The sequence below is a fragment of the Aquarana catesbeiana genome, linkage group LG01, assembly GCF_042186555.1.
Source record: "Aquarana catesbeiana isolate 2022-GZ linkage group LG01, ASM4218655v1, whole genome shotgun sequence".
Taxonomy (NCBI): Eukaryota; Metazoa; Chordata; class Amphibia; order Anura; family Ranidae; genus Aquarana; species Aquarana catesbeiana.
In genome coordinates this window covers 877222282-877236240 of record NC_133324.1, presented here as the reverse complement: position 1 = coordinate 877236240, position 13959 = coordinate 877222282, and the positions used below count along the sequence as shown (strand labels likewise).

Genomic DNA, 13959 nt, shown 5'->3' with positions numbered 1-13959 from the left:
ACTGCCAGGCACTGTGTTTGGTATGAATCTTGAGGGGGAACTCCACGCCAAATTTTAAATAAAAAACCTGCATGGGTTCCCCTCCAGGGGCATACCAGGCCCTTAGGTCTGGTATGGATTTTACGGGGAACCCTTATGCCGAAAAAACAGCGTGGGGGTCCCCCAAAATCCATACCAGACCCTTATCCGAGCACGCAGCCCGGCCGGTCAGGAAAGGGGGTGGGGACGAGCGAGCGCCCCCCTCCTGAACCGTACCAGGCCGCATGCCCTCAACATGGGGTGGTGGGTGCTTTGGGGGAGGGGGGGCCTGCGGCCCCCCTCCCCCAAAGCACCTTGTCCCCATGTTGATGAGGACAAGGGCCTCTTCCCGTCGGGGTCTGCGTGCGGGGGCTTATCGGAATCCGGGAGCCCCCTTTAATAAGGGGGCCCCCAGATCCCGGCCCCCCACCCTATGTGGATGAGTATGGGGTACATCGTACCCCTACCCATTCACCTAGGGAAAAAAGTGTCAATTAAAAAAAAAAACACACTACACAGGTCTTTATAGTAATTTATTAGACAGCTTCGGAGGTCTTCTTCCGACTTCGGAGGTCTTCTTCTGACTTCGCCGCTCTCCCTGGCCTCTTCTCCCGTTGTTCGACCTCTTCTCCCGGTGTCCGGTTCTTCTGCCGGCTCCTCTGCTATGTTCTGCCGCTCTTTTGCTAGCGGTGGCCCGGACTTCTGCGTCGTCGTCTTCTACCCTCTTCTCTTCTTCCAATGTTGACACGACGCTCTCTCCCGTTGTATTGGTGTGTGAGCACTCCGCAATGAGTTATATAGGTGGTGGCCCTGCCCCCTTATGACGTCACAGTCCCGGGGCATGCCGGGACTGTGACGTCATAAGGGTGCGGGGTCACCGCCTATATAAGTCATTGCGGAGCGCTCACACACCATTAGAGTGGGAGAGAGCATCGTGTCAACATCGGAAGAAGAGAAGAGGGAAGAAGAAATCCGGGCCATCGCTAGTAAGAGAGTGGCAAAAGAGCAGAAGATAGCGGAGGAGCTTGGCAGAAGAACCGGACATCAGGAGAAGAACTGGACACCGGGAGAAGAGGCCAGAGAGAGCGGAGAAGAACCGGACCCTGGGAGAAGAGACCAGAGAGACCCCCGAAGTTGGAAGAAGACCCCCGGAGCTGCCTAATAAACTACTTTTAAAACCTGTGTAGTGTGTTTTTTTATTGACACCTTTTTCCCTAGGTGAATGGGTAGGGGTACGATGTACCCTATACTCATTCACATAGGGTGGGGGGCTGGGATCTGGGGGCCCCCTTATTAAAGGGGGCTCCCGGATTCTGATAACCACCCCCTGCCCGCAGACCCCGACATCCAACAGCCAGGGTTGTCGGGAAGAGGCCCTTGTCCTCATCAACATGGGGACAACTGCGTACTGTAGTTTGTACAAAAGTCCGATGGTTTTGTGTACACATGATCGGACTTTTGTTGCCGGAAAGTTTGTGCGTTCGCACAGCCAACAAAAGTCCGATGGAAACAGAAAAAGTTTGTCCGATGGAGCGTACACACGGTCGGATGTTGCTCCAAAACTGCTAATTTGCTTGTTTTTTGTCAAAAAGTCCGATCGTGTGTACGGGCCTTAACATACACATATGTGGTATTGCTGTGATCTTCAGGAGAACTTATTTTGGGTTATTCTTTGGTGGAATGTTATGGTAGTAGCAAGTTAAATACAGCTAAAGTAAAAAAAAGGATTTTTTTTTTTTTTACTATTTTGGGCCAGTGTCTCTTAGATGATAAAAAATGAAAGCCCGATTTGTCCTAAAAAATGCAGTATAATCCACCTGGATGCTCAAAGTAGTTTTGATGATATGTACAGTTTTACACATGTCAAAGCTTTTTTTTCTGTCGTTTGAACTGGATGGATTTGTGTCTTTTTTCAACCAGATAAACTATGTAACTTTATAATTTGTTGCTTGTACCCATAGTAGGGCCCAGAAACAATAGTGCACATTTTGCTTTTTTTTTTTCTCATCCTTAAAACACACTGACTTTGACCCTAATCCCAATCCTGACATTGGCCTGGATCAAACCCTGATCTACCTATTTTTTCTTTTTTTTTTTTTTTTTTTTTTTTTTTTTTTTTTTACACAGTTTTGTTTTTGTTTGCATTACATGCAGTACATGAATACTTCTCTCTATTCAAGAGGAGAAACAAAACACAGGGGTGGGCTGTACAATGACTGATCACTGAGATAACCAGAGTCTATCACAGTGATCAGGTGATCAAGAACCAGGCTTCCTGGTTCCCGATCATTAGTGCGAGAGCACGTTTTCTGTGCTAGGAGTACGCTCCCAGCATGAACACATGCATGCGTATATAAATATATATATATATATATATATATATATATATATATATATATATATATATGCAGCCCCACGGCGGAAGAAGACCCGCTCTCATATATGTGTACATGCTGGGTGAAGCTTATAACTGCCTTACCTGCCTAAAGATTTAGACATTGTTCAGCCAGTCTTATAATCTAAGTACCCCTGCCAGACAACATCACCAGATCCTGATTTGGTTACAGGCTCCATTAGAAATGCATTCAAAGTTAAATACCATTCTGCTAGGGAGGCCTGCATAACAGTTTTTTCTGTTGCTTTGCCCTGCACGGGAAAAGCAGAGGTCCATTTTACAGGCTTGTTCACACCAGGTGCATTGAGTTGTGTTAATCAGCATTATCAACCCAACCTCAGCAGAAAGGCACATAGAAAACAGTTGTTTTCTATGAACTCTGTTCAAGCCATACATGTGAAGTGGTTTGCATGTCTGAAGTTTTACACATTGCATCGCACAATAACGTACCCCAATGCATTGCGATGCATAGAGTTGAAGAAAATGTCATTTTGCAATGCTATGTTTACCCTTTAGGTCACATTCACACTTGCGAATGAGCCCAACACCAATTTCATACGATTACCCCAGTGTGGGTACTCGGTGACTAGATGTGGGAACCCCCATGTGGAATGCCACATCTGCCAGCTTCCACAGCCAGGCTGCTAGCTTCCAATGCCAGGGCCGCTGATAAAGCAGTACAGCCAGCCCTCTGGTACTGGGCCCGGACCCCATCAGTTCAAAAGAGGGGCCCGGGTGTACTGTCTTACTACAGACGCCGATCCTCTTCTGCCCCCCCCCCCCCCTTGCAGCACTGCCAGCTTCTTTCTCCCTCTGAATGCACTTCAAGGGGATTGGTTCTAGCACACGCACCCCTTCCAGCTTCTGTCCTGGCCCCTCTGTGTGCCCCTGCAGTGCTTCGGGCTTCCCTCCTCTCTTCTCTTGCTGGCAGAATGAACAGGGAGCCTTGGAGCATGTCTGTGCTGTGCATCTGAGGCTACAGAGAAAGGGACAGCTAAATCTATGTCCTCAGTCACTTTTCGGGCCAGGGGCCCTGTCAAGTAGGCTGTATGGTGCCCCATGATTTCTAACATCAGCCCTACCCACAGCTAATTGTGCAAGTGATCAGCCCTGGAAGCAGACTATTTGCATTCAGAGCCAATCACTGATTATGCCATGAGCGATTAGCTGCGGGAACCAGAAGCCTCTGGATGCTTTCAGTGTCACTGCCTCCCACAGCTACTCGCTGGGAACCTCCCCAATGGGGTTCTTGCATGAAATCGGTGTCTGGCCTATTCACACGTGTAAAAGCATAGCAGTGCATACGCATTATACAGAACAAAACGCGCATTGGCAGGTGTAGATGAGCCACAAGGCTTGCTCAGTGAGGCAATGCGGGGTGCAGAACCCTTAGCACCCAACCATCTTGCAGCTTATTTGCAGTCTGATCAGTCAAAGACTTTTGATTTGTTTCTTTGCTGTAGTGAACTTTGTACATTGCATCTCAATATATTCTGATTAGATGAAATATAGACCATCACTGCTTATACCGTAATATAAAATTCATTAAAAACACAGTACAATTAAACCTTGGTTTGACAGCGTTTTGCAATACAAGCAAAATTTTTTAATAAATTTTGACTTGACATACAAGCGATGTCTTGATATACAAGTAGTGTCATGTCACAATTGAGTATAAAAGAGAAGAGAGGAGCCTCTAATTGTAGAAATATGGTTACATTTAATGAAGGTACAACATTTAGCAGCATATTGCTACACTTAGAGGCGCCTCTCTTCTCTTTAAAGTGGAGTTCCACACCCCCCCCCCCAAAAAAAATATTAATATGCTTAAAAAAAATAAAAAAAAACATTTGGAGAAAATTTTATTTATTTTATTTATTTATTTTTTACTGACCTCTAAATGCCTGTTGCTAGGGGGTCCCTTGTAGTCTGCTTCCTTCAGCGCCTGGTCTCCTGACGTCACTTCCCTCGGCGCAGGAAGGGAGATCGCCTCTCCCCACTCCCGCTTCTCCCCACACGTGACCGGTCCCAGTTGATTGCACGGCCAGTGATGGCTCGCGCATGCGCAGTGGGTGCCCAGCTGTGAAGATACAGCCAGGTGCCCACAGTTAAGATGCCGGTGCCGCCGAGCAGAGGTGGGGACGAGCAGGGCTTCGATTATTAAAAGTCAGCAGCTGCAGTATTTGTAGCTGCTGACTTTTCATTTTTGGGAACACCGCTTTAATACTCTGTAGTGCCTGCTGGATTTTGCTTCTAATCCCCTTGTGGAGGCTGCCATTTGCGAATGGGCATTTTATGGTTACACAACCTGGTCACATGCTATATTATTTTTATATGGACTATAAACTGAAGGACCTATGTGTAAATGGTTGTGGAATAAATCATTTGAGTTTCCATTATTTCTTATGGGGAAATTCGCTTTCATATACAAGTGCTTTGGATTACAAGCATGTTTCCGGAACAAATTATGCGCGCAATCCAAGGTTTTACTGTAGCGGGAGTAAAGCCATTTCCTAATGGTTACATCATAGGAACCTGAACTCTGAGAGCTCAGTATTGGAGTTTACCTTCCAGTTATTCCTCTCCTTAACATCTGCTAAAAATTGTAATATTAATTTTGGGTAGACTGCCGCCTTAAATCAGCCTGTGTTTATTGTAACTGAAGGCTTGTCAATAAAAGCCTACGACTTCATTTCCAGAAAATATTTATTCATGCATGTTTCCCTTCAATTCTCCTCTTTTATAGTTCGTCGCGGAATACAGATCTCTTCTTGACAAGCTCCAAAGCCTTGAACAGAATGAAATGAAGAGGATGCTTTTGTTTAAGCAGGAAGAGGAATTTGCAAAGGCCTACAGACAGCTGGCTGTTACTCACAGGACAGAGCTGCATAAGATCGTCTTTGATCAAGTGCAGAATTCAGCGAAAGCCAAACCGGAACTACGCAAAACTCTGATAGAAAACTATCTAAAAGTGCAGGTAAGCTGGTGGGAACCAAATGTACTGGTTTCAGATTGTCGTCACACAAAAAATATGTTCTGATTACTTTCCGGAATCAGCTACCAATAAATGTTACTATTTACAACTAGAATAAGGCAGCTAAATAGCATTTCAAGACAAGCAGTCACAAATGGACAGTAGAGATATGAATCTTCACTCTTAAATTGTTATATTAGTGCAGACTTACTTCTCTGTTACTTGGCCAGAGTTGGTCTTTAACCGTTTCAGCTCTCAAACCTTTTTACACATTTTCGCTATGTGTCAATAATTTTGTAACTACTTATGATACAGAATTTATACATCTATCGTTTTTGGGGGGACAAACGGTTTTCTGAGAATTTTTAAAATGTATTTGCATTTTAAGGGAAAAAAAGTAAAAATTTGAAAAAATACTGCTTCTTTTTTTCAAGTTTGATCAGCAATATTACTGTGGAGAAAATTTTTACATTTCATGCTGATGCTTGCTCTATTTTTGGTAAAAAGCATGCTAAAGTTATTTACAAAAGAAATTACGTTTTTTTTTTTAAACATTTTTGCATGTACAGTGCTTTGAAAAAGTATTCATAACCCTTGAAATTTTTCACATTTTGTCATGTTACAACCAAAAACGTAAATGTATTTTATGTGATAGACCAACACAAAGTGGCACATAATTGTGAAGTGAGAGGAAAATGATAAATGCTTTTCACCTTTTTTTTTTACAAATAAATATCTGAAAATTATGGTGTGCATTTGTATTCAGTCCCCTTTACTCTGATACCCCTAACTAAAATCTAGTGGAACCATTTGTCTTCAGAAGTCACCTTATTAGTAAATAGAGCCCACCTGTGTGTAATTTAATCTCAGTATAAATACAGCTGTTCTTTGAAGCCCTCAGAGGTTTGGTAGAGAACATTGGTAAACAAACAGCTTCATGAAGGCCAAGGAACACACCAGACAGGTCAGGGATAAAGTTGTGGAGAAGTTTAAAGCAGGGTTAGGTTATAAAAAAATATCCCGAGCTTTGAACATCTCTCAGAGCACTGTTCAATCCATCATCTGAAATTGGAAAGAGTATGGCACAACTGCAGACCTACCAAGATATGGCCGTCCACCTAAACTGACAGGCCGGGCAAGGAGAGCATTAATCCGAGAAGCAGCCAAGAGGCCCATGGTAACGCTGGAGGAGCTGCCCAGGAGAGGCTGCAATGGGCACAGTGAGACTGCATTGGGCACAGTAAGGCTGATATGGGCACAGTGTGGTTGCAATAGGCACAGTGTGGTTGCAATGGGCACAGTGAGGCTGCAATGGGCACAGTGAGGCTGCAATGGACACAGTGTGGTTGCAATGGGCACAGTGAGGCTGCAATAGGCACAGTGTGGCTGCAGCAGGCACAGTGTAGCTGCAATGGTGGGCACAGTGTGGTGGGCACAGTGTGGCTGCAATGGTGGACACAGTGTGGCTGCAATGGTGAGCACAGTGATGCTGCAATATTGGGCACATTGTGTCTGCAAAGGTGGGCACAGGTGAGGCTGCATTGATGAGCACAGGTGAGGCGGCACTGAGGGGCACAGGTGAGGCTGCACTGATAAAGTTGTTAATATTTATTTTTGTAACTTATTTTTGCATAAAACATTTAAGTGTCATTTCATGAGATAACTTATGAGGGCGTGTTTAGGGCAGGGGCAGGGTTTGAGTGGGGCACTGGTGGCGAGTAACCCTTGAGGCCTGGCTAGTAGTTTAGGACTTGAAATTTTGAGCCCTGGTCTAGAGCCTCGTGTAACACTGTTTTTATATTATTTCAAATCTACAAGTCAGCAAAATGCAGCTATATCCATATATAGTTTGAGCTAGAGGTGAAATGATTGTATTAGTAATTATTCTAAATATTCACATTGCTAATAGCTGACATGTCTTTTAAACTTCTTTGATTGACAGAAACACATAACAGTATTCTATAAAAAAAACCCCGTAGTGTTCACCTTCTGTCAAATGGCCACTTCTTGTAATGGATACATTCTTTAAGTAACAGAAATTCAGTTATGTACCAAAACTTACAGATGCATATTAAACTATAATGGAATATATATATATATATATATATATATATATATATATATATATATATATATATATATATATATATATATATATATATATATTATTTCACAACAAAATTCTAACTAGCGAACTAATTAAGTAACTATATCAAATAACTAACTATATTATGGATACTCTATGGTTTACTTTGTAAAAGATCTTTTCAAACATTCTTGCTCAATTCTATGACACATTACTCTGATTACTCTGTGTACTCTTATCTGTGGAACAACAGACCTTAAGTCATAAACTCTGGACATGGAGAACAACTGGTACAAAAATGACGTTCACACACCTAACTATTTCAAGATCTGTCTTATGTTGAGCTAAGTGAGCTTTTTCAAAGTCAAGGCTTAAAAGGGGACACAAACAGCATAAATACAGATTTTGGTTATAAAGCCAAATTAATACAATTATTCTACAGAGGGGATCCTAATACAAGGAGGTTGTTTTACGTTAATGCAAAGAATGCATTAAGGTAAAAAAATCTTTTACCTTTAGAACCACTTTAAATTTGTCCAACTGTCAAGACAGGTAACCTGGATTGGCTGACACCCAGTAAAGTGATCTTTATCAACACTGGTATTGTTATCTCTGTTAAGGATCTGTTCACATAAGGTCACCAGGTTATTGAATCTACCTGCAAATTGGACTGCCTTCATTTCTCAGGATCCCTGCAGAGATCACATGACTGATACCTCAATCAAATAATCTTGTGTTAAGCGGTGTAGGTACATTTTGCATGTAGAGGAAACATTTTTATACACAATAACCTTGGGTTCAAGTTGTTTACTATAGGTGAGGAATGACTACTAGTTATGAAATTGCTGATTTTACCTTGGACATTATATTTCCTAGAAGATCGAAAAATGTTTTTTTTTTTTTTATCAAAGATGGCAATAAAAAGCATCATGTGCATTTAGTAATAGAATGGATAGGACCTATACTGTTGTTTTTTTTGACATGCGGCACAAAGGAGGACGTTTATTGCTACAGTAGGTGGACATGTCCTATAAATCATTTGTAAACTATGTTTTTCTCTTTTATCTTCAGGAAGAGGCAGAAGACCTTATTGATTTTTTGCAAGCCACTAAAAAATATCACATGAACAAAAGACTCGCTGTTAGAAAGAACTTGTTATACAACATCCAGCTAGGAGACAGTCGATCGCGATGCCAATTAAATTCTGCAGCAACACAAATAGCAAATCTTATTAACAGAACAGAAAGGTAATAACTGCACTATTCTAACATTTCTGGATCTGTCAAACATATAAGCTGAAGTCTATAGGGGCAATGATTTACTAGGAGTAGAAAGGAAATTGCCCCAGTGTGGACTTTATAGGCAGGTTGGGGGAGTGTGAAAGAGTATTACAAAGGTATAAAATATAACAAAGTTTATTCGTCACATAAAGTAAAAACAGTTCCCAAAAGAGGGACAGTAAAATACATAGAAGCATAGCATGATTTTATAAACAAATACAAAACAAACACTGGGTTTTGGGTTCAGCTGTGAACATCTAAAAGCCTGTTGGGCCATTACTCCATCTTGGCCGGCTCAGTGCTACAGCCTACCTCATGACATGGGTGCTTGTTTTGTAATGTTGTATTTATTTATATCATCATGCTATTCTTCTATGTATTTTATTGTCCTTCTTTTAGGAATTGTTTTTACTTTGTGTGAGAATAAACTTTGTTATATTTTATACCTTTTGTAATATTCTTTCACACTCCCCCCAACCTGCCTATAAAGTCCACGCTGGGGCAATTTCCTTTCTAGTTGCATATTGGGATGTTGGCAGGTGTATTGGGGTTTTTCAGTGGTTCACTAGCTCCTCCCCCTTCACATGATTTGATAGGATAGCAAACTCCCCCCTATTCTAGTGTTCCAATTTTTTTGCTCTGTAAGAAGGCTGACATAAAACATAGGGCATTTTCCTTCTAGGTATGTGCATTGCATGCTCGTATCATTCAAGGTGCAACCATAAACATTTGTACTTATAGGAAGGCATCATAAAAATCAGCCAGGGCTGCATAATTGAAATTGAGCAATGATTGTTGGGATGTAAAGCTAGTCTTGCCTTAGAGCAGGGGTGCCCAACCTTTTGAAGAGCGAGGGCCACTTAAGTGACTTGGTAACCAGTCACGGGATACGATGAGAAGAGTGGGTGGATGACAGGTCCGTGTCCAATCTGCATATGTAGTGCGGACACTAACACAGACCGCTCTACTCTATGGGCCCTCTGATCTGATCAGATCGAAGAGGACAGATCCCCTTCTGTTTTTTTTAACAGATCAGTTTGAAGGTAGATGGGTGTAAAAGTAAAACAAGTCCGTTTACATCTGCAGCTCCATAGAGGTGAACGGAGGGTCCGATTGGGTCAGAATGATTGTGTGAAAGGGGCCTGAGGCTGCTTTCACACTGATGCGCTGCTGTTTACCCGTAATGCGGGTGCAGCGCAGTGCACCTGTGGCTTTCCTGTGGGTTAGCTGCACTGCCATTATATCCTGCAGGTGTAGTGCACCAAACCCGCAGCTAATAACCGAAGTCTATGGCTTAGTGCAGGTAACCTGCAGGTGCACTGTGATGCGCCTGCAGATCAGTTTAAAGCAGCCCAGTAACCACTGCAGAACAGATATGCACATATATACACTATACACTGGTGCTTTTAGTAATAAACTTACCTTTAATAACAGTCTTCCATTCAGGTATCGCCAGCTATTGCTGTCCCAGGCAAAGTGCATTCGGTATCACTCCGCCTGGAGGCAGGGCGCTATACAGAAAGCATCGGTTTATGCGACTCTGTTTCACAGCCACTTGCTTCCTCTACCTCCGGCTTCAGTTACAACACTGATCCTCTGGGGTGGCGGCTGGTGGCAACCCGCGGTCTGGGCTTGACCAACCAGTCATCCCAGAGCAGGAGGTCGTGGGCCACATTAGAAGGCTCCATGGGCCACATGTGGCCCCCAGGCCACTGGTTGGGCACCCCTGCCTCAGAGGGTGACAAGCAAACCCTGCTGTAAAAACAATGGTCTTTATTTTGGGGCGGGGGTGTACATTCAGGTATTTATATGTTGATTGTGCAACTTTTGGTAAGAGGTAAGGTGGCAACCTTACAATTGCTCAAAATTTTTGTTAGTTTAATAAAGATGTAAGTGAGCCTTTCACAACTGGTAAGGTTGGATTTTTGACTTATCCTCCCAAGTTCGTTTGTCTATAATGCTTCCCATTGCAATGCCACTTCTGCCCCTTCCCTTCCCCTGTCATGGCTATGTGCAGGAATAAATGCTACAAGAATACCAAGGAACTTTAGATAAATAAACTTTGAGGGGACAGTAACTGAAGGCCAAACTTTCTTTTTAGATTTGGATAGAATGGTAAGAGATTAGGACCACCGTCATCTCGTTATTAGGGCTTGCTTACATCTGCATCTGCTTTGGATCTCTTTTCAGAGAGTGGTGCTGGCCAAGCTGTACCCACAGGCATTCAGGGGGTGATACCACTATCTCCTGAACATCTGTTTTTTTTTGGGCCAGACAGTCTTTTAAAATGGGAATACCATGTCCCTAGCGTCTGGCTCACAGTTGCAGCATGGGTCCATCCACTTGAAAGAATTGAGTTCAATGGTGGTTCTGCTTATCAAACGTGATGGGAGGGAGGATCATTTTTGCTGTGGAACAAAGCTTTATGGCCGCAGCATGTGTACAACTCTGCGGCTTAACTCTGAGGCTTAAAAGGGAGGTAACATGGCTTCACCGCCTATTTACTGCCCCCAAAATGCAAATGTAAACTAATCCTAAAGCTGTGTACACACGATCTGAATACCAACCGGTTCAGCAGGAACTGGCTGACATTCAGTCAATGTGTACAGCTGCCTCTCTGACAGAAGCCGGTCTCACAACCAGCTTCTGTTGAATGAGCATACTGGAAAACCAGCAGCCAACCAGCAGTTGATCACCGCTTACAGCCAATGGCTGCAAGCGCTTTTCATTGTGTTCTGGCAGAACCCACTGTCATAACACAAAGGCACAGCGGGGGAAATCCCCGCACTAACATCACTTGTGTCTATACAGCTCTCTCAGTTTTTTTCTCGTTCAGCCTGCCTGGTTGATTGAAGAAAAAACTGAGTGTATGTACCCAGCTTTACTGTCTATGCCCCCCATATGATGACATTCACTCTCTAATTGTCTTGATAACCAATCTCACTGATGGGTAAAGATGAGAATAAAGAAGCCCATAGATGATTCCGTTTTTTCGTTCAGCCAGCAGGTTGAATGCAAAAACGGACCGATTTCCTGATCCACATATTCAAGGTGGATGGGGGAATCACTCCCCCTGAGCTACTGTGTTCTGACAGTGGGGAACGTTCCTGGCCATCAGAACACAGTGGTCAGTGTTGCTGGCTACAGCCGGTGGCAATGACCTTTTGGGAATAACCTGATAGACTGGTTGTACAAAAGTCAATCAGTAGAGTTGAGTCTACAGGACAGGAAGTGAAGGGAATTCTCTCTAATGAGACACAGATGTAAAAAAAAAACACTTTATTCTATCCAAAATGAAAAAAAAAATGTTTTGACTTTAGATATTGAGGAATTAAAATCTGAAAGCTGCACCAAAAAAGGACAGATGGAAAACAAAGGACTAGTAACAGTATCGCCTGTGGTCTCCTTGCATCAGATCCTTTTCCCATTACATGTCTTATTTACACTCATTCTCTGAACGGAAGCGATTATCTGGGTAGAAGCAGAATTTTGCTTCCTCATATCAGAGCCTTCAGCAAGGAGAACACTGCAACTAGCAGTCAGAAGCAACAGTGACCTAAATCTCGAACTGCAGATATACAAGTATCAGGCTGTATACAAAGGAGTGGCTAGGCACCAAATCAGAAAGTGCACTTATATTTTTCAGTAGGAATGCAAGACAAATGGTCAATTTTCTTTATCCTACATCACGGGACACAGAGCAGGCTATAATCATGACTAGCATGACCTATAGGTGAATGGACACTGGCAGAAACAAACAGACAGGAAGTCTCCCCCCCATATAACCCCTATGGTACAGGACGTACAAAGGGGGAAAAAAACGCACTAATATCAGATAAAAATGTATTAATTAATCAATTAATAAAATTATAATCCAATGAGCAGCAGCTTAATGTGAGATATACACAAAATAAACATAGATAGGTGAAGCCGCTCTAGTATAGTCCAATTAATGCTAAATATTTGATTGTAGAAACAAACATCGTGTTTATAATGGCCAAAATGATGAAATAATAAACCAGATTCTTCTAGTATTGACACCACAGTGAGCCACTATCTTTAGATAAATTCTCTTACCAGATGGCAAGCAAAACCGGGCATGTGGCTATAGCCCAGCCAAGGCCTTTGCTTGCACAGAAGATCGTGGAAATAAGCTCTGGATGGATGGCTGCATAAGTATATCCAAACACCGATACCACCGTTCAATCCAGGACTGTTAGTTCAGCAACAAACTAAGCAGTAGACCCAGAAAGAGAAAACAAACCATAGTGTAATATTGTCTAACCAGATATGTATTACGTAAAAATAGTATTGCACTTACATTTAGACAGTTAAAAAGCGCGCATAAAAACAGCAGAGCCGGCCGGCTACAAACAAACTCCCGTCCTCCTAACGAGATAGCGTGGTGACGTCAGCAGATGCGTTTCGTCATAGGTGACGTGCTGATCCACCACCTTATAAGCAAGACCACACCCTGTTCTGAGTGCCGTGTGCGGAACCAAAAATGCCATTTTGGATTTGGGTAACCTATCTCTGATTAAAAGAACTGTGTATCGGACATACTAATAAAGAACAACAGAACAAAGAAAGAACAAACGAACAACCACAAGCATAGATGTTTGGTTGGATTACTAGTAATGTGTGCATATAAATATACCACACGAACTATAGTATCCCAATGTGTGAATTCATCGTACAAAACATACCAGCTGAATTTAACCTCTGATATATTTGTGGGTATGGTGAAAACACTATATGAGTGTATAAAAATACATCATGAATAATTATTTAGATAAATCCAAGAATAATAAGTGTTACTAGTGTAAATATATATGTAAATTAACCACTATTACAAGGGATGTTTACATTCCTTGTAATAGGAATAAAAGTGATCAAAAAATATATTTTTTGGAAAAGTGTCAGACTAAAATAAATAAAGTAAAATGAACAATAAAAAAAAAAATAATTTTGAAGTGCCCCTGTCCCTGTGTGCTCGCATACAGAAGCGAACGCATATGTAAGTCCCGCCCACATATGAAAACGGTGTTCAAACCAGACACGTGAGGTATCGCTGCGATCGGTAGAGTGAGAGCAATAATTTTGGCCCTAGACCTCCTCTCTAATTCAAAAGATGTAACCAGTAAAAAATGTTAAAGTGTTGCCTATGATGATTTTTAAGTAGCGAAGTTTGGCGCCATTCCACGAG

The 13959-nt window shown here is 42.4% G+C and overlaps 1 protein-coding gene across 1 annotated transcript in view; it reads left to right on the top strand.

Annotated features, from left to right (window-relative positions):
- Window positions 1-13959, top strand: part of EVC2 (EvC ciliary complex subunit 2) — a 321014-nt gene that overhangs the window by 186785 nt on the left and 120270 nt on the right. The window contains exons 11-12 of the mRNA XM_073610268.1: window positions 5160-5390; window positions 8545-8720. Of these exons, the coding sequence (XP_073466369.1) occupies window positions 5160-5390; window positions 8545-8720 (407 nt within the window). The remainder of the gene's footprint in view (window positions 1-5159; window positions 5391-8544; window positions 8721-13959) is intronic.